At 38.6% G+C, this 22,085-nt stretch overlaps 1 protein-coding gene across 2 annotated transcripts; it reads left to right on the top strand.

Moving 5' to 3' along the window:
• The first annotated feature begins 476 nt into the window (after nt 1–476).
• On the top strand, nt 477–21,962 carry map4k5 (mitogen-activated protein kinase kinase kinase kinase 5). 2 transcript variants are annotated; one of them, XM_079473226.1, is made up of 33 exons: nt 477–629; nt 1,246–1,427; nt 3,541–3,598; nt 9,452–9,542; nt 9,648–9,712; nt 9,789–9,844; nt 9,947–9,994; nt 10,073–10,115; nt 10,199–10,271; nt 10,906–11,037; nt 11,137–11,199; nt 11,634–11,715; nt 11,859–11,978; nt 12,270–12,348; nt 13,031–13,089; nt 13,180–13,247; nt 14,260–14,304; nt 14,391–14,430; nt 14,513–14,729; nt 15,925–16,010; nt 16,115–16,156; nt 16,267–16,351; nt 16,501–16,580; nt 16,662–16,722; nt 17,516–17,630; nt 17,734–17,792; nt 17,875–17,978; nt 18,088–18,265; nt 18,344–18,412; nt 18,539–18,631; nt 18,732–18,802; nt 20,147–20,202; nt 21,018–21,962. In XM_079473226.1, the coding sequence occupies exons 2-33, from the start codon at nt 1,320–1,322 to the stop codon at nt 21,103–21,105; spliced, it is 2,634 nt and encodes an 877-aa protein (XP_079329352.1). In that variant the 5' UTR covers nt 477–629; nt 1,246–1,319; the 3' UTR covers nt 21,106–21,962. The 2 variants fall into 2 exon arrangements, with proteins under 2 accessions (XP_079329352.1, XP_079329351.1); XM_079473225.1 differs by having other exon boundaries at nt 18,088–18,412.
• The last annotated feature ends 123 nt before the right edge of the window (nt 21,963–22,085 follow it).

Below are 22,085 nucleotides of genomic sequence, written 5' to 3' on the forward strand. Positions count from 1 at the left end.
ATAATAAGCCTTCGTTTTGTAACATTCATAAGCTTCGCCACACGTGTTGATCCGCTTATGTCCGTTAGATGGCGCCAAACGCACGCGTTTCAGGGATAATAAGGTTTTATCTTTCACGCACTTTAACTAATTGTATTTAAGATAAGAACAGATATCCACGGCTACTAGAAAATGATAAACGACACCAGGAAATTAAAACAGCAAATTTGTTGTTAGTGTGTAAACTGCAACATATTTGTACAAAAGTGCATTTATTTCTTATGAAAATAAAGCACAAAAACAAACGAATGAGAAACTTTAGCGTGTCACCTGTTTACAGTGCACTCTGTTAATGTACATTATATGCAAAACTCTAAAAATAAACATTTTATATGACCTATGTTAAGGTTTTCTATTCTATCTGTATGCAGCTCAGTTGTTGACTGCACTGGCAAATCCAAATGCGTGTGTGTATGTGTGAGAATGCGTGTGAGTGCATGTGTGTGTTGGGTCTGATCTGGCTTCAGTTGAAGTTAGTTTGCTCTTCTCTGTTCCTGTTCGGATGGTTATTTCGACGCAGAATGATCTTTAATATTTAGGAAAACTGCGATTATCATGGGCTCGGTGGATAAATACCAACAGCGCAAATGGTGAGCTGCAAACTATTTTTGTATTTAAGTGATTTAGTGAGTTTGGTGAGTGTGACGTTGTGAGTTTCATGGCGTTAGCATTAGCTTCTGCTAAACTTTACTGTCACTGACAACAGCGTTGAAAATGTCACAAAATGTAACTTTATTTCAGTGAGGTTTAAATGATTGTTTGTGTTGTGTAACGTTATGTATCTGTGCATTTAGGTTGTATTCTTAAGTTTTAAGCTATAAGTGATTGTGTGCGCTTAGTTAGCAGAAGTTAGCCGAGTAACTTAGCTTGGCACGGATATTTTAGTGCCACAGTTTAACTTACTGCCTATGTTATTTAAGAGTTGAAGCTTGTTATACGAAAGATGAAAATGCATGTTTATTTTGTCAATGATTGTTATTTAATATTACATGACATGTCCATAATTTGTCATATGGCAATAATTATACACAAATTTTCATTTTGGTCTAATATCAGCACTTCTTAACATGACTATTTCTATATGATCATGTTCACTTATGAAATCTGGTTTGATTTGCTCAAAGATAAAGTCTATTTGCATTAGTTGTCTGATTATCTCAAGTATGTATGTTATAATCACTCTTCTGTTTTCCTTTATTTTTTCAGGGGGATGTGGATCATAAGTCTGGTTTGAAACTGAATCTGGGTCATTAGAGTAGTAAATCCTCCAGCCCGACAGCATGGATCTGCTGGGCCGGTCCGGAGGGGAGATACAGCGCAGAAATCCACAGCACGACTTTGAGCTGATCCAGAGGGTTGGCAGCGGAACATATGGAGATGTCTATAAGGTACTGAACGCAAATACGTAGAAACTGAGACTCACAAGGGACCATCTCGGGCCCTTTAGCAGACATTACGAGGGCTAAAGAAGTATAATGTGATGTTTTTTCCCTGAAGGAAAACTAACCAACTGAGATTTGGGTCTTGATCGCCATTTTTAAAATACAGTAGTGCCAAAACAACCCCCTACACGCACAGCTGCTGCCAAAATGTTTTAATTTTGCACTGTCATACCACTCGGGGAATGTGCCCGTCAATTTAATTTCAGGCTTTGGATGGAAAGTGACTCTTTCCTGAACGACTAAAATAACTTGCATCTACTACCTTCCTAGAACCCTCAGTTGAGAAAATGCTGTATAAAGTCAGAATATGTCTCCGTACCAGCTCCTGGGAAAATATTCGCTATATCCATGCCATGTGTGTTTACTTTTTATTATTTTACTTTTCCAATTTGGTTAGTGATAAGATGTAAATAGACACAGCAAACACTACAGTGAAGTTCTGTGTTCAGTCTGTGATAGTTCAAACAAACTAAAAACACATTTGGAAATGAGGGCGAGCGTGTGGCGTTCACTACTTTGTCCAGAATTCATATGCACAATTCTTTCCTATCTACTTGGCAAGTTACGTGCCAAATTTTAATACTTTGGTCAAATGTGTAATCTTGCATAAAGGCAAATATCCAGTCACATAAGCTTGTTTAAGCAACACTAATAAATAACTAACAATGAAATGACTTTCCTCCTGACTACGACTTGGGTTGGGAGAGCAACATGAGTGTTTAATTTGTTTATTTGGAGGCTAAATATGCACACAGACAGACATGCACTTACAGTGTCCCCTAGGAATTTGAAAGAAACTGGTGGTCTGGAAGTGCTTGGAAATCTGGTGGATGTCGAAGTTTCCATTCATTCAGTACTGCAGTTTATGTGTGTGTATATTTCATTCACTGCTACTGTTATTTTTTGCTAGACGAACTTCCTGTTTGGATACGAGAGTATTGCCTTGATCTTGCTGACTGCTTTAAATGAAATTATGAAATCAAAATGGACCCTATTTAATTAATAGTACATTGATAGTTTTGTGATCGTTCGTACAGGTCAATCCAAAATAAATTATTAATTTTTTGTCTACGTAATCTATAATTAAAATCTGTGTGCTTCACTCTGAAATGGTGATGCTTTTGTGATGACATCAGTTCGACAGCTTGGGCAGAACATATGTTAGCCCCTCCCCTCCAACTGTCAGTCTGCTGTGGGCTCCATTCCTGAAAGAAACGCCAATTAATTTCCAAAAATACGCCACGCCCTCTGTATTTCTATTTAATATTATGCTTCACTCAGAAATGCATAACAATACTGCAGTCAATCATGATATCAGTAAACTAACATTAAAGTCCACAAGAGATCTGAAGTGTAGTTTACTTGTGTTTAGTAACTTAACACTAGTGTCACTAGCATTAGTTGACTACATCATATAGTTAGGTTTAGTAATAGTTTACTGTAGACCACTAAATTAGGGTTAATTTGCTTTTGTATACTTTCTTCTTGTTCACTTATCTGGTACAGATAACATGTTGCTGCCATATTAACGCTACTGTGTGTTTTATTATACAGTGAAGATCGGAGCAGTCACATACCACATTCACTTGTTATTTATGAACGTTCTTTCGGTAAAAAAAAGTCTAGTCTGAAATACAGTTTAAGGGATACTCCTCCCAACAATGAAAATGCTGTTATAATTTAATCACCATGAAGTTGGTCCAAACCTGTGTAAATTTCTTTGTTCTGGTGAACATAAAAAAAGATGTTTGGTAAAACATCAATGATGTCCCAGAAATGTCAGTTGCTAACATTTTTCCAAATATGTCCGTGTACACATTTTGGAGACGTCATCCTGTCTGCTTTTAAATGCAAGAATGGTTCTCATTTAAACAGCCTTTAAATCTGTCTCAAATGTATCAATGTGTTTGCCTGTGTGATTTGAAGGCTCTCGACCTACTTCCATTTGGAAACGATGACACGAAGAGACCGAGACACGAATCTCACACACACAAACACACACATTCCAGTGTTTAGAAACTGCTCTCTAAAATGTTCTGTCTGGCTTTGTGTTCTCCAGGCTCGAAACATCTCTACTGGAGAACTTGCAGCAGTGAAGATCATCAAACTCGAGCCTGGTGAGTATGAGAGCATTGTGTTGTCTTCAGAGTGATGCTGTGTAAAGTAAGCGGCGTAGCTTGTGTGACACATCCTGTTTTGTTTTTAACCAAAGAAGCGTCAACAGAGAAATCGCACAAAGTTAAAACCAATTTACTTAAGCGCTTGGGGATGGAACATCTCACCCAGTGGTTTTCAGCGAGCATGACGTTTTTTTTGGAATGACACGCCACAAAATCAAAGAATCGATTCAATATTTATCTGGTTCTTTGGTTAGATTGGACCGAAAGGTCTTTAGGCCAGAGAACGACAGTAACGATTACGAATTGAGCAAGTTTCACACATTCTGATTGTGTAAACATGTCTGTCGCAACACATTGACGAAATGTCCTTCTATAGCATTGAGTGAAGAAAACAGGGATTCCATTAGGCATTAGCCATCCCTGTTTGTGATGTGAGACGTGATGCCGCCAGAAGGACATCTGGTCCAAGTGTGTATGTGTGAAAATGAAGAAGAGCAGCATTTTCTAAATTATCAAGATTGTTTTATGTCATTCGTGACGGATTGTAGTTATTGCAAACCAGTGTATGAAATACATACGTTATTTCCCCTGTAACGGAATGGTGTCCACCTGGAAAGCAGGTGTGAACTTGTGTCTGTGTTTGCCTTTTTAGAAGTCTCTCTGGTACTTGTATGTAAGTTGCCTTCTTCAAAGAGGGCCGTCATATGCATGTCTGGTTTTTGTGTGCAAATGTGTGTTTTGTCTCGCAGAGGGTGTGCGTGTGTGAGCAATACTTGTCTCCTGACCACAAGCAGTAGCTTATGCAGAACTGAAAAATTGACCTGATTTACAACTTTTTTTAGTGGTTACAGTATCCGCCTGCTGCAAAAACGGACGAAAGAGCTTAGATATGTTCCCCTGAGGATGCATGTAGATTTCTTTGCTCTTTCATTGGCTGGTTTGCACTCTTCCCCCTTAAAACATTCAATCAGAACTCACCAGCTGTTCCAAAGTAGTGGAATGTCTGTTAAGATTTATGACGAAGTCTGGAAGATTTTATGAGATGAGTGGTTTTGTCATAGTTTGGTGGAAATGTTAAATATAAATCTATAAAGGTATAAAAAGACTAATTAAAACAAAGTCATAAATTATCAGTAAATTGGAACGAGGAGTTTTAAATGCGGTGGACCTAGAATTTGGGCTGATCCAAACGTCTTTATCCTTTCATTGCTAGAATGACCACAGACCGCTGGCTGTACCATAGAGAGGTTGTTAAGATTGGGTTTTATTTTCAATTGCTGGGGTTTTATCTTTTGTTGTTACGGATGCCAATAGATCCCACACCAGACGTCTGTCTTTAATAATAATACAAGTAAACAAACGAATGATAGATCACATTTTAGGGAGGCACCGAAATGAAAATTCTTGGCCGAAACCGAAAAAGAGGAAACCAAGGTCGAACACCGAAACACCGAAATAAATGATGCCAATTATTAGTACCATGGCATTTATGGCTATGACCTTGTACTAACTTTAATATTACAGAATAAATCAATTACAAATTATGCAAATATTTATTTAGCACATTGCAACAATGCACAGCATAACATAAAATTGAAACTTAAATGTTTAACTTGACCCTACTCATTATGTACAGCACTTCTGGGGATGGGGACATCAGACAGATAACCATCTAGCTGTTGAGCGGTTGAGCTTGTCATCGTAGAAAGATTTGAGCTAGTGTATTCAAATAGGGCCAGTGCATAAATAAACATTTTTATCAAATAAAAAATATCTAGCAGAAATATGGCTACAATCTTATAGTCAAGTATATGGAAGCCTAAGAACAGAATAGACTACCTATTATTTGAGGCACTTTCTTGCAGGATTTCACTGAACATATCAGACAACGAGGGTGCATGCCCCATCTGATCTCCTTCTCCTGCGCTTTGCGCATCTCCGTCTGCACGCGGGTTCTCTGCATACATCGCGGCCCGGATTTTTTGCAACCCTAATCACATTGTACCATAAGATGCTATCACAATGTTTGCAGTGAACATAATCATTATTTCTAGAATGCAAGATATGTTTGTCTCCATGAAGTTCCACTGTATAGTACTGCACGGAACTGCGCAATACAGCTCACTTTTGGGGCATTTCCACCTGGTACATTACCTAGTTCCTGATTTAGTACCACCTCGGTTGAGCCCCATAGATGGTGTTTGGTTAGTGGAGAGCGGAGAGATCGGATCATTAAGGTTACAGATGAATTCATCTGGTAGTATTTCTAGTTTTAGGCTAAACAAATGTTTTTTATTGTCACAGTCTCTTATATGTGAGGACACAATTAGAAATCGGTGGTTAAGTTTTATTTACAACACTGTTCCAAAACTGCACAACTCCAAAATCCGAGTGTGTGCAGCAGATTAACACCTGTGGTGTCTTCCAGAAAGCTAAACCCTGAACTCTGGGTTGATTAACCCAAACTTTGCTTACTCGGGGTATGTCCGTTCCAGAACACGTTTGAAGGGTAAGTTTAATCAACCTTACGTAAGTTTGTTTGACTTTGTCCGCTAAAAGGCCATGGCTTTCCAAATGTTAAAAGAGGTGGAACTAATGTTGTCCCTGCTGGATGCAACAAATGCCTCATCATAATACAGTGGATAAAATAAGAATTGAACACATCACCATTTTTCTCAGTAAATATATTTCTCAAGATGTTGTTGAAATGAAATCTTCACCAGATGAATCCAAATAATAATCAATACAATACAAAGAAAACAAAACAAATGAAGATATGTATAATAAAATAATACTAGACAGGGAAAAAGTATTAAACACGTGAAGACCGGGAGGTGCAAAAAGATAAAAGTATATGTTGAGGTTCTTTTAAAGTTTGCTGCACAACATTTAGACAAGCCTGTGAAATAATGGGAGAATATAGTCTGGTCAGATGAGACCAAAATTTAACTCTTTGTATGCCATAATACACATGTTTGGAGGTCAAATGGCACTGCACATCACCCCCAAAACACCATACCTACAGTAAAGTTTGGAGGTGGGAAAATCGTGGTGTGGAGCTGTTCTTCAGCATACAGCACTGGCAAACTTTATATAATTGAAGGAATGATGAGTGGACAAATGTACAGCGACATTCTTGATCAAAATCTGCTGCCATCTACCAGAATGACGAAGATGAAACGACGGTAGACATTTCAGCAAGACAATGATCCCAAACACACAGCCAAGGAAACTCTCAATTGGTTTCAGAGAAAGAGAATAAAGCTGCTAGAATGGCCCAGCCAATCACCTGACTTGAATTTAGTAGAAGATCTATAGAAAGAACTAAAGATCAGAGAGTTTATAGAAGAGACCCACGGAACCTTCAAGATTTTGATTACATAAAACTTATTTGAGAATTTATTTGTTTAGTTTTCTTTGTATGTATGGATTATTTGGGATGTTAACAACATCTGGTGAAAATTCCATGTCAACAGCACCTTGAGAAATATATTTACTGTGAAAAATTGTGACCTGTTCAGTATTTATTTTACCTGCTGTATGTTTTATTGACTTTGTCGCGTTGCATCGAGACACGGCGTCAAAGGCAGCTCAAGAAGTTAGCTTGTTAAACCTAATCATTTTTCTAAATAAAACCCTACCGATCTGTTACAATCTGCTGGCAAAGTTGATTAATCCACTTGGTCAAATGCTTTTTCTGGATCATATTTGGGCTTTAACTCACATGGTACCGGATGAAATTATCAGCTGTCAATATGCTTTCAAGGCTGATCCAACAGTAATGCACAGTATGTGAAAACTAATGTGTTGTTTAACCCTAAACTGCATAAACGCTAACCCTAAATTACACCAAATACACACAATAATGTTTGTTTTAGCCATTCAATATGACCCCTTAAAGATTGGTTTGTGGTTTGTATGTTGACGTGCAGTTTTTACTGTAGACTGCCTCAGTGTAGCATGATATTGGTCGCTTCCAGTGCAGACGCAGTACAATGCATTTGTTGCAGACAATAGTAGTTGTTGCTGTCCAATCATGTTCAAAGAGGACACCAAACTGTTTGTAAAACATGAAATTTAAAATAGACTTCCTGTCCGAAAGGCAACCCACACACAACATGCTGTAATTACAGGTTGTCCAGAATATGTGCGATGTGTGGCCAACGTGTCATCACATGACTAAAATGAAAATGTGTAAAAGTATAAGTAGTATTCACTTAGTTAGAAGACCGCAATATTTTTGACTCAATTTAAATTACAGCTGTTAATGTATACAAATAATGTTTATGGGATAATCTCACACACCGTTGTATTATGAGTTCTCCAGTTCAAATGGTTCAGGGGCTTGGCCATTGCAGCCACAGGGGCGTGGACATTAGTATGTTTTTTATTGTATGTTACAGTAGAAGCTTGTCTATTGAGAAATGCCTTATGCTTTGTAAGCTGACAGAATTGAGACATATACCCAGCTGGTCTTTCTCACAGATACAGACACAGAAAGACAATTCTCTTACATCATCTCATAGACACATGCTCTTAGGCATGGCCTGTTTGTTTTAAGTGAAGAGGAAGTGGTCAACTCTGGTAGGCTCATAGATGTTCATAACTGTGTAGATTTTAGTTTTTCTTACAGACACGCACACACAAAGTGATGTGTCCCAGGGCATAGTTCTGTGTCTGAGGTGTTGAAAGCGAAGGCTCGTCCTGTTCCAGCTGATGTGTGCGTGTGTTTTTGGGTGTTCTCATGAATGTTGTGTCAGAATTGCAGTGATGTTTGAAACAGAGGTGTTGTGTTCAGTTTGTGGGGTTCTGTTTTTAAAGGTCTGCACTGGAATAGAGAAGTGGCTACAGTCAGTTCACATCTATCAGACTTGAGGTTTAACAGCATAAGAGGAGGTTTATTTATAATAGAAAATAAAAACAGAATTCACTTTTATAATTTTCTCACGTTGTCATCCTTTCATAAGTTGAACACACACAGAGAGCCTTAGAAATAATGAAAAAAAGCGCCATCTGCTGAATCCAATGTTTAATTCACTATTCCAAAGCCATAGTCATAAACGGATCATGTGTTTAAAGTGAAGAAGATGCTTGGTTATTGACTCACACAGGGCACGGAGCTGTTTAAAACATAAGGGTGTCGTGTGAGTCACTGCTCTGAAAGAGAAGATTGCAAAGAGGTTTCACTGGATTTATGAGTTTGGCTGATATCTTTATTTGCGACTCTTCTTTTATAGATCAGAAGCTAAGAAATGCTCAGTTTCTTGGTAGTTAGAAAAACAGAGTGAACTTTTCGTTTACGTTGTTTTTTAATAAAATGATATACAATGTAATATACACAGTAGATAAGGAATAGGTTTATTTTTTATGTTGGAGTTTGTCACCCACATTAAAGGGATAGTTCACCCAAAAATGAAAATTCTGTCATTATTTACTCACCCCAGATTGTTCCAAACCTGTATAAGGGCTCTGCTCAACACAAATATTATTTTCCCTACTATCGCAGTAAATGGGGAATGAGATCTCTTTGTTTACTGACATTGTATTTCTATCTCTTTCCTAAAAATCCATTGCAGGACAATTCCCAGATTTATATGACTTGAAATGGTTTAAATATATTATAAGAATTGTTTATGGGAATGTGTGTGCTATAAACACGAGTCAAGCACTAGGAAGTTTGGCTAATGATCAGTTTATGGAAGAGAGAGAAGGAAGCATTTGTCATTCAAACATCTGCTCTCCATCTCTCATCTCTGCATCAACAGTCTTTCTGATCTTTCATTTCTCCTGCCATCAGCTAGTGATTCTGAAATTCTGAGGACTAACATTCACATTATCTCTCTTTTCTAGGTGACGATTTTTCTATCATCCAGCAAGAGATCTTTATGGTGAAGGAATGCACCCATCACAACATTGTGGCTTACTTTGGCAGCTACCTCTGGTAACAAACGCTTAAATACACGAACCACCAATAATGTCAGTGAACTTAAAATAGATATTACTTTAAGGAAATCTATTTAACACATCTCTCTCTTTGGGTCTCTAGCCGTGAGAAGTTGTGGATCTGTATGGAATACTGCGGCGGAGGATCATTACAGGACATTTATCATGGTAAATCCATTGTCTGTTTGAAAAACGCTTTTCCCTTTACAGCACTGCTGAAAGTGATATGTATGTGCATGTGTAGTTACAGGACCCCTCTCTGAACTTCAGATTGCCTATGTGTGCAGAGAAACATTACAGGTTAGATCCTTTCTCAATGCTGACATTCCTACATTAGTGTGTGTGTGTGTGTGTGTGTGTGTGTGTGTATATACAATCTAAGAGAGTGTTGTGTTTATTTAGGGTTTGGGATATCTGCACGCCAAAGGGAAGATGCACAGAGACATCAAGGTAATGAAGCTCAATAAATCGAGCAATTTTCTGATCACTTTGTGCGTGTTTATGAGCCTCTTATTATTGATTCTGTAGGGGGCGAATATTCTGCTTACAGACAATGGTGATGTCAAATTAGGTGAGAGGTTTACACTTGCACTGTGCATCTGTGCGTGTTACTGAATGTGAATTCATGAAATGTTTTTTTTCCTGTTTTTTCAGCGGACTTTGGAGTGGCTGCTAAAATTACAGCCACCATGGCAAAGAGAAAATCCTTTATTGGGACGCCTTACTGGTAAGCCGTGCGATGTGTAAATATTTGAGATGTTACTCATGTCTATGTCTGTCTGTGTGCTGTGATGTTCTGTCTGTATGTGTGCATGATAAAGAGGCAAAAGTATTTTTGGAAAGTCCAGAACATGATTTAAATTCTCACTAGAATTGATAGAATATCACGGAACATTAGGTTCCTTTGTCTTTAACAGTGCTGGAAATGTGGATAGAATTTCATCATCTGGATCTTAAGACAGACAATCTACCATAAAAACTGAATTTGGATGGAATTCAGGCAGCGAAATGATTGGCAACCAAACATTTAAAACCAATAAACCGCATGTTTAAGCCTAAATGCTTCACTTAGGATTTCTGTGATTGGAAACTGCAGCTTATAGTGGGTTGGTTCTGCCAACTTACAGTCGACCAGACAAGGAAAGACAAGTGCAAAGTGCATGTGAGGTCCCGTGTGGAACTCATGAGGCAAAAATGTTACTCAACAAGCTTAAATTATGCTGTTTATTATATATTTGTGCATAGTTTTATATGCATTTTGTTGTTTATTTTAATGGTTTTGTGTGGTGTGCATATACTATTATGTACAATTATGAATGAGTACATGACTAGCATGTATTGTAATCTTTGTGTTTGTGTAGGATGGCTCCAGAGGTGGCAGCAGTAGAAAAGAACGGGGGTTATAATCAACTCTGTGATATCTGGGCTGTTGGAATCACAGCCATAGAACTGGCAGAGCTTCAGCCTCCCATGTTTGACCTGCATCCCATGAGGTACACAAACATACACTGGTTCAGCTGGTTAACCATTGAACTGCAAGCGCATCTTCACAAAATTACTATTATCTTATTCGCACACATCTCTTTTTGCAGGGCTTTGTTTCTGATGTCTAAAAGCAGCTTTCAACCTCCCAAGTTAAAGGACAAGAACAAATGGTGAGTGTTCTATAGGATCTATAGACGGTTTCAAAGCAACAACAAACTTTACTGCGCCTCTGTGACCCAAACTTAACTTCCGGTACACATCCGCAAAGAATTGAGTTCATGTAGATTATTTCTGATAACAAGCTAAAGAAATAACAAGTTACATTAGCTAGCAAGGTAAAAGTATGACTAGCCAGTACTTTGCTAAACATAAACACAACAAAGTTACATGGCCCATTCAACAAATTGTTTAATTAATACAATTATTACACATTAATGTATTCATGTAAATTCATTTTAATATAAATAAGTAAATATATATAGTTATATTATTAGCCAATAGCTGGACTGGTCAACAAACAGTCCAATGAAACGGTCTATAAAGTATTAATAAGTTGGTGTGTTTCATCAATCTAAACATCAGTCTCTCTTTCTGTCTCTTGCAGGTCTACCCCTTTCCATAACTTTGTTAAAATTGCTCTCACAAAGAACCCCAAGAAGAGACCAACAGCTGAGAAGCTACTTGCGGTAAACATTTCCTTAGTCTTCGTTCTCAAGGTTTATATTACATGCTACCGTCTGCTTTGACTCATTTTGTGGTGTTATGTGTAAAACATCTTCACACATCCAAAGCAGCATTTAACAACCACATCATCTATGTGTGTGTGCAGTACACGTTTATGGCTCAGACAGGATTGACTCGACGGTTAGCTCTAGAGCTGCTTGATAAGATGAACAACCCAGATAATCATCAGTCTCCCTACAACCAGGGAGATGAAGATGACCTGGAGGTAATGGTCATGACCTGTGTGTATCTGTGTGACCGTGAGAGAGCATTTATTGCATGTCAATAAATGTGCCAGATATGTGTGAGTGCAAATATGTGTTTGAGAGTCTCCAAAAAGTCCAAAAACATTTTAGTTGTGTCTGCTTGTGTATAAAAGCATGTAAATGTAGGTACATAATAGTCACATGATCTGTGTATGAGTGTGCACGTAACTTTAAATGTGTAAACATATGAAAGACAGTATAAATGCGGTAAAATGGGTCATTTGACTGTGTTCTGTCTTTCTGCTTGGCAGCCGCTCGCACAGCGTCATACCATCCGCTCGACTCACAGCAGGAATTCTCGCGCGGAAAAAACCCAGTCACAGATCAACTGTAGGTGTACCTGTCAATCACATGCCTGAGTGTGATGATGACGGTGATGAGTGTTGTCCTGTAACCACACTGCCTCTGGTGCAGATCAGTTTCACAAATGTTTAACCAGTTTGTCAAATGAGTGTGTACAAATAGTATTAGACAAACGTTTGGACACACCTTCTCATGCTCTGCTATTATTTAAAATGGCCAGAATAGAGTTATGCAAACTACGTAATCTAATATTTGTAATAAAATATTTAATATTCTTCATTATTAGACATTATTTGTCTAGAATACAGTTCTCTGGGTATTTGCTCATGGATGCTTTTTAAACCGTATTGAAACACACACACACATTTGATAACATCACATTATTGTGCATTCTCAGCTCTCTTGTGACGTTTGTCTGTATTACTGTTCATAAATGGAAAAGGAGTTACCTGTACATGTTAGTTCACATAGAAATATACAACCTGAGCCCCCCGGTGGTGGAGGAATGATATAACATGTAGGAAGTTTGATTGAAAACTGAAACAGATTGTCTTGTGTATAAAATAGACTTCTACAGAGGAGTGCTGGATGAGTTTGTAAAAGGATGTTATTTATATTCACAAAGGCATTGCTGGTCAATACACCAGTGAAGTAATATGATGTTTATTTTGATATATGTCTATTAATTTATCTTGTTTTTTTGTTTCAGTTGACAAGTTTAAGTTTGAGCCCCCCATGATGAAGGAGACAGAAGCAAGTACCGAGATGGTGAGAATAAACTTCACTGAGCAATTTCAGAAAATCTGATTTTCAGATTATGTGTTTGAAGAAGGTAAAATACTTGATGTCTTTGTGTAGGATGTGACTAAAGAAAATAATTTCTCATCCCCCTGGAGCCCAAGTGTAGAAGGTCCCATCTCCTCCAGGTAAACATATCCTCATTTTGATGGTCATTACAACTGGCGACTGCAAGAACACACTTCCAGCAATCACTTTCCTGTATGGCTACCATCATCCCTCTAACTTCTCTGATCACTTCCTGTTCCTTTTGCCTGTCTGCAAACTGTCAGTGTGTCTGTCCCTCTACTTTGATTTTTCTGTTGTTTTCTCCTCTTTCCGTCTTTACCCTTGTGCACTCCTCTGCTGAAGGAGTCTTCTGAAGAGCGTTGAGGAGGAGTTATTTTTACGGTAATGATGTGTGTTTGATGTGAGCCATAGGTGTTATAACACTGATACGTAACGGACCCAAAGAAACCTGGACTGTGTTCTAACAAAATGTTCCCAAGAACACTGAAAGTGTCAAAGATGCTGTGCTACAGCTACTGTGTTCCTGTAGCTGGTAGAAGGTGGTACTAGCAGGTTAAGCCTTTAGGTTAGAATATGAATGTGTATGTAACTTTCGAGACAGTCCCTAAATTCACGTCTATCGAACATCCACAGTCCAACCTGTATGCCAGTGGACAAATACTAAATTTGTACTTGCATAATTTGGCAAAACTAAAAAAGACTTTGAAATTGTACAAAAACACATGCCGCCTTGTTCTTTTGCTTCAAGTTGTTGTCGTTTTTTCCCCGCTACAGACGGATAGCTTTGTTTTAAAGCCAAGGTCATAATTAAAGACGCATCTCATATTAAGCACATGTCATCACCTGCACGCATAATAAATTATTAAAAAGAAAATTTCCAAACGATTCCTGTTTGTAACACTTTTTAATCCACATCTTGTTTACCTAACAGTGCTTTTGATTCGTTACTTAAGGAGGCCCCCTGGTGGTGCAGGGGCCCTACGCAACGTACGTAGTTTGCGAATAGAAAGGATCAGCTCTGACTGCAAGGCAAAGAGAGCAAAGCATATGAAACGAACAGAAAAAAAACATTGTGTTGTTCTAAGTAACTCATGGTTCTGTTTTTGTGTTCTCTCTTGTTTGTTGCTACAGGGGACACATGGCTCCACTAGAAGATGCCTTTGAGGAAGTTGATATGTAAGTACTGATGTTACTTTTAGAAGACATCAGAGAGATGCATAACAGAGACAAGGTAAATCATTTCTCTCTCTCTCTGTCCACAGCTCGACTCTTAAACAGGGTCCTCCACCTCTGCCTCCTAAGGTAACTTTGAGTGTGTGTGTCTGTCTGAATGCATGGTTTTAGTTACACAGTTTAGTACAATTTAAGGCTTTTGTCTCATTAGCCCCCTCACGCACGGCCCTCCAGTGTATCTGAAGAATTTTGTTTGAGCGACGGCTCTCAGACGGTGCGAAGGTTCCAAGGTTCAGATAACGGGCCGGCCCCAGTGGCTCGCATACAGAGCACACCTGAGAGAGGAAGCAACACTGATCATAACCAGTCTGATTACATGTCTGTGAGCGTCAGCAGCCTGGGCCCTCTGTCACACAATGCAGACAATGGTAAGGCACACAGTCCATAGTGTGTATACGCCGTTTCCATTCTTTAACAGAAATAATCCGATCTTTCTTATTATGTATAGGTGAATTTGTGTATTTTATAAAAGTAATGAATAGTTTTAGGTCGTTGACCATTAGAAACAAGTGTTTTTAGAGAGCTGTACAATGAACAATTGAATATTTGAAAGGTGCTGTGTACTATTTAATATTATTATTTTTTTGGATGATCCATTAACAGAAATGCAATATTATGTCTTCAGAGGTGTATAAAGACCATACATGATGAAGCGTTATGCTTCATTACATTTTTTCATTTAAGGCCATATAAAGTAATGGTCTTATTTTCACTTATGGTAGGTCTTAAATTTTATAAGACACCTTTTGTTTAATATTTTAATACTTAATATTACGTTAAATATATTGTTTTAATTTGGTGATGTTTTATTTTATTCTTTGTGGGTTTGCTCGCTCACGTGACAATCTGCTTTTGTACAGTCGTCTCCTGTGCGCACAAACAGAAGAGAAAATATGTGTAAATGTAAGTTTAATGTGATTTGGCTCCAAGATATGAAATATAGAGATTGGCTAGCCGGTGCAAGCAATGAGTATGAGGCTACCTGCAAGATGGCAAAAAACAACTTGAAACACTAAAACTTTAGTTCAAATAATTTTTTGTAATATCTTATAAGCGCTTTCTTGTCGCTGAACGCCCCCTTTTAAGCTTTTTGCCCATCTAAACCTTATATTTGGCTTTCTCGTCTTTCACGAAGCGAAAGAAAAAGGAAAAGGCTTCTGGAAAATATGATGTACCTGTTTGAGATGTATCTGTTTTGATTATTTCATTCTTCTGAGTAAAAATGTGGACATATGTTAATTGTGTGTTAAAGGCTGTTTGTTCTGCTGTATAAAATGTTTATTATTTTTTCTTTGTTCAGGTCTTAAACAACTTAAAAAGTCTTTAATTTGATTTTACAAAGTGTGCAGCAACCTGTTACCTAAAAATTAGCTGTTTCTATCTACATACCACGGGTCCCCTTGAGGCAGATTTTTATTTCTGCGTCAGACCTATTCACCTTTCGCCATAGCCTGACGCACATCAGTGCTTCGAAAGGGAGTGGAGGGTGGAGTGAGTCGTTGGTTGAACCACACCACTACTCTTTTACATGAAAGAATAAAACCTCCCTTTATCTCTCTGCAGAAGATGATTCAGATGGAAGTCTGAATGGAGATGTTTCAAAGTCAACTCCCAGTCGCCTCCAGAGGAAAGACAGAAAGGATTTCCCTGTAAGTGTGTGTGCGTGTGTGTGTATTTGTCCTGAGACGTTATGTGTGACTGCAGAATATTGCTTTTCATTTTTGTGCTAAAGTGGAGCATGATCTTTTTATAGAAACCGGCTATAAATGGTCTGCCGCCCACACCTAAAGTCCTGGTGAGTGGCATCACTCTGTTGCTGTTTTTGCATGTTAATACTTTCCCATCTGTCAGTTATTCAGATTCAACAGGCTCATATTTTCTCATCTTCTGTCTGTGTGTCTGTAGATGGGAGCTTGCTTCTCAAAGGTGTTTGATGGTTGCCCTCTTAAAATGAACTGTGCCACATCATGGATTCACCCGGATACTAAAGGTAAAGAGTCTTATGCTCCGTGTCAGTAATGAAAACATTAGAACAAATCAGTCCAACATATACATGAGTACAAACATCACTGTCTTAGACAGTCATTTTATTTTTGCTGTTTTAATGTGACACTATATCTTGTGTTCGATTGTGTATAGACCAGTATCTGATATTTGGCACAGAGGACGGTATCTACACTCTCAACCTGAATGAGCTTCATGAAGCCACCATGGAGCAGGTACAACTGAAATTCTTGACTTTTTACCTCTGACCCAGACCAACATTGTCCATGAAATCATATGATGTTGATGTGTTTCAGTTGTTTCCACGGCGATGCACGTGGCTCTACATAATCAATAATAATCTGATGTCATTATCAGGTGAGTGAGTCTCACGTGGGAGCAGTTCACACTGCTTTGTTGAAGGGACAGTTCACTCAAAAATGAATTTTGTGATCATCAGTGCATTTTTTGTTTTGTTGACCCTTTAGCATTTATAACAGGTTCCTAAGAAAGGAATTATAACATTTTTCAATGAGACATCAGCTTTACATTGACAAACAATTTACACTGGATATCAGTGATATCAAAATGACATTCTGAAAAAAAACAATCATTAAGGAGTCTGTACATCAAATGGGATTGATGATTTACTGTATATATAATATACTGAATATAAAAAGTTGCATTAACATTCTGCTAAATGTCTTTTACATGTATTGCAGGGATGTAATCTGAGTAAATGATAACTAATTGACATTTCTGAGTGAACATCCTTTTACAATCTGATCAAGCTGTCTTCTGTCTTTCTGTTACTGAGAATCTAAGCATTACCTACATGATCCCTCTGTGTGTCTGTCTGTCTGTCCCTGTTCACGGCTGATTTTACTGCTTGCTGCTCTAACGTCTATACCACCATAATCAGAAGGTAAATACTCTGTCTTTTCAGCAAACATGCCCACCGCCTGTGTCACACCATCACTTTGGCCTCATTCTTTCACTGTTTGGTTGATCTTTCATAACTACATAGCTCAGCTTTTCTTGGTGGAGAGAAAGCTGTTCATTTCTGCGGGGCATCACTTTCCATCTTTATCAGCACAAATTATTGAAGTTGTTATACTTGTGATATCCTGTGTGTAGTTTCTGTAAGGTTTTCGTTTTCTTTCGTTTAAAGGGAAGACATTTCAGTTGTATTCCCATAATCTGATTGGGCTGTTCGAACAGCTGAGGAAACCAGGACTGGCCACGCAGTTCCACACCCACAGGTTTCCCGACAAGATACTGCCCAGGTACATACAAACACACACACACAGTTTCTCTGTTTGAGCATGATAGCAATGGCAGATGCCGATATTGAAAAGGTATGTGTCTGATTGGTGGATTTTTTTACAGGAGATTTGCTCTCACAACCAAAATTCCAGACACCAAGGGCTGCCATAAGTGTTGCATTGGTAAAGTTTTTTACATACAATCACACGACACAGGGCTCACACAAACACACATTCAGTTTCTCAGTCTCTCTCTCTCTGTCAGTTCGGAATCCCTATACAGGTCATAAGTATCTCTGCGGTGCTTTGCAGTCTGGGATTGTTTTGCTGCAGTGGTACGAACCCATGCAGAGATTCATGCTTATAAAGGTTTGACACACACATGCAGACTTTGTAAACCAGATAGAAATTGAATTAAACTCAACATAGAACAAGAGAGCATATTACATTATAAAGCTTTTATGTCGCTCTCCCGCAGCACTTTGATTTCCCACTGCCCAGTCCTCTGCGTGTGTTTGAGATGCTGGTGGTCCCGGAGCAGGAGTATCCACTGATGTGTGTGGCGGTCAGTCAGGGTACAGAGCCCGGCCAGGTCGTACGCTTCCAGACCATCGATCTCAATTCCTGCTCGTCCTGGTTCACAGAGATCGGCTCGGGTGCGGATGACACACATACTTTTTCATCACATCTGCCACATATAGTTTCTGATGGTTTGTGTGTACACCTGTGTGTAGGTGGGAACCAGGTTGATGCGATCCACGTGACGCAGTTAGAGAGAGACACCGTACTCGTGTGCCTGGACAGTGAGTGACATCATCTTTCTGCAACAAGAATACATACAATGATGAATCTTATGCGATGAATTTAACAAGAATAAGGATTTTAAAAAGGGTTGTGATGGAATCTTGTCTGTGATCATGTGGTTGTAGAGAATGTAAAAATAGTGAACTTGCATGGAAAGCTGAAGTCTAATAAGAAACTGGCATCTGAGCTGAGCTTCGATTTCTGTGTGGACTCTGTAGGTGAGCGATTCATTTCTACTCTAATCTGAGCAGTCATCATTTTTGTTCTTTTGTGTTGCTTGTGTGTGTTTTGATGACTTTTTGTATATGTGCGTTTAAGTTTGTCTGCAGGACAGTGTTTTGGCCTTTTGGAAGCATGGGATGCAGGGAAAGAACTTCAAGTCCAATGAGGTAAACCCACACTTTTGTTACTTGTAATAGCTTCTTCTAGACTCCTAATAAACTAAAAAATATAGTTTTATTAGTTATAGGTGTAGTTCACCTTCAAAATTAAAATTATGTCATACTCGCGCCTTACACAGCCTCTTGTCATTTCAAACCTGTATGACTTTCTTCTGCAGAAAACAAAATAATACATTTTAATAAATTATGGTAACGGAACCGCAGAGCCCCCCATTCACTTCTATTGTATGGACACAAAACCAATGCAACTGATGGGGGGGGGTAAATGATGACAGAATTTTGAAGGGGAACTACTCCTTTAAGCCTAACCATAGACAATGAACAAAAGTTGTTCCCTTCAGCAACAGTGTTTGTTAAATGAAACCCACCCTTAACATAGGGACATAAGCTTATTTTATTGAAGAGTTTGTATGTGTATGCACAAAGATAGTATAGATTTGCATTAAATATGTGTTTGTTTAGTTTCATGCTTCTTGGCTGTGCAGTGTGTAACAATAAAATGCCAAAGGTCTGCTGGAGGTGAAGCACTTTGTCTATATGATATATGATATTGTGTGTGTGTGTAGAGGACAAGCAAGCGTGTGTGTGTGTGTCTGTGTGTGTGTGTGTTTAGATGACAGGGTGTGATGGATGATGTAAAATTCATGTTCAATCAGAAAAGCTCCAGCTGGCCAGAGAGGAATGGATTGAATAATTCAGCTGTTTTCTTTTCTTTGACTCCACTGTAAAGGGCACAAGATTGTGTATTTGTGTGTGTGGCCGTTTAGGCCGTTTGAACTTTCCCCTAAAACCCAGGTGGTGCACCTGCTCTGCGACTTATTGGAGTTTCTTGCTCAAGTGTGTAATGTTTCCAATCATTGTTAAAAGTTTGTTGGAATGGGTGTGTCTGTAAAGAGGGGTGTGGTTAGGTATCCATTAATTGTATTGTATAGTAATGCCGACTTGTGATGCTGCTTGGCAACCATAAAAAACTAAACCGTTTTTCCTTGACTTGTCAAGGCACATCCTGCTCTCTATTTTTTATGCAAATCCATAAATCTGTCACTCACGTGTTAAAAATAACAATGCAGCAGTCTGTTGATATTTTTCTACCACTGTACAGTATGTACTGTTATACCATTCAGGGCTGAATGACTGTGGTAAGAGGCTACGAGAATAGTTGTGTTCAGAGGATTGGTCAAAAGAATACAAAAATCAGTTTTATTCATCACGCTTTCAATGGTGGGAAAAGATCTCCGTGTTATTACAACCAATTACCTTTTCATCTGAATCTTGACGTCCACTGCTATTTCTGTAGATTGTTTACTAAAGAATATTTCCACACGTCTGCAGGTGACTCAGGAGATTTCGGACCCGAGCAGAGTGTTCAGACTCCTGGGATCAGACAGGTTAGAACTGGATAAAATCTTTTTCCTGTATCTCTCTCTCTGTCTCTCTCTCTCTCTCTCTCTCTCTCTCTCTCTCTCACATCATTACCTTTTTTTAATCTTTGTCTCTTCATCACCTGGAAACATATCACTCCACCCTGTCACCTTCCCCGAAACTCGCCATCAAACAACACACACAGTGAACAAAAATAGAGACGCAGGAAGGGAAAAAAGCCGATCGGGAGAACATGGTGTCCCCATCTGGATTTGTTTCTATAGTGAGGGAAGCACTGCGGTTCGGGTATCAGGTTGATTTGGGTTACCTGAGCTTTGTGTTTCGTAAGAGGTTAAACACTTTCAGCATTTTTGATGAATGAACTAAGGATCAGGGCAAAAAATTTTAACATTTTGTGAGGTCTGTATGTTAGTTACCAACCCAGTCCACCTGGATAAATGACCTCGGTTTTAAAAACTTTTTTTTTACTCTTGACCGGGAAAGTGATCTGCATTGACATTACAATACAAAATGCCGCTGTTCCACCCTAGGACCCTAGTTAGAATATGTTGCCTGCCTCTTTCACTCTCCCTACCTGATCTCCATATTTTATTTACACTGGCATTGCCAGCCTGGTGTCTGTGCACTGTAATTTCATCTGTCACCTGCCACTTAGGACATGAGCCGCTTCACGCTGGGACCAACCTCACGCAACCCCTCATCTTTTTCCTCCACCCCTTTTCATTCTTTCTTTACACTTGTCTCTTGTGTATTATTCATATGCTGTTTATTCTTACAAGCGTATTAGTGTATTCATATATATTTGGTCGTCTGTGTTTAGGGTGGTTGTGCTCGAGAGCAGGCCTACAGATAACCCTACAGCTTTCAGTAACCTCTACATCCTGGCTGGACACGAGAACAGCTATTAGCACCGCTGCCAGGTGTTCGGACACGCTGTACCTGGAGCCATAGCAGTACATGGTGCATTAACTTGGAACGGCACCTATGTGCTGGACAACCACAGCTGAGCTGATGAGCACACTGTGTTTAGTTCAAAATCTCACCGCAGCCTTATTCACACACGTTGTCGGTCTTTCACCAGAAACCCCTCGGACTTCACCTCAGCGAGCCAATGGTCATTGAGAATCAAACCTCATGCAGTTCTATACAGTAGCAGCCAGTTATATTTGTGTAAATCAAGCAATAGCCAGAACTGCAGGAAATACTGCTCTGCATTAAATAAACGTTTTTTAAACCTATTAAATATAATCATTTTAATATTAAACGAATAATAATAAAACCAACTGCTGCAAAGATGCAACATTGGGCAAAGTGCATCGCAACGTGCCATATGAGGGAACGGTTTTATTCAACGTAACTAACTTGAGCTTCTATAAAGTGTGTGTTCATGGGAATTTAAAATGGAAGGTTTTCGTATCTGCCATTAGGGAAGATTTTGGGAGAGTGAATGAGTGTTATTTATTCAGCTGAGTCATGTGAGTGATGCGTCTCGCCCTCATGTTACTGGGTGAATATTTTTCTGCTGCAGGTTTTTCATCTTTTATTTCTCTTTCCAGCTGAGTAATATTTTAAAATATCAGTTATCTCTTTTTAAAAGTAACTTTAATTCAATACTTGCACCATGTAAGCACTTTTGTACATTCTTTTTGTATTTAAAAATGACAAAACATGGGAGATGTGAGGTTACTGTGATATCTCGAGTATTTCCGTTGCTTCAGTTTTAATGTATGCAGCTTTTGTAATAAAAAGGCACTTGTTAACAGTATGGGAAGTTTTGTGTGTCTGTATGAAAGGTCATGATGTGTGTACAGGTTCATGTTTTGTTTGTAAATATCATAATTTACTTTTGCTTGGGGAGACAAATTATCCATGGTTTTATTTTTGTAAA

The sequence above is a fragment of the Barbatula barbatula genome (genome assembly GCF_947034865.1).
Source record: "Barbatula barbatula genome assembly, chromosome: 14".
Taxonomy (NCBI): domain Eukaryota; kingdom Metazoa; phylum Chordata; class Actinopteri; order Cypriniformes; family Nemacheilidae; genus Barbatula; species Barbatula barbatula.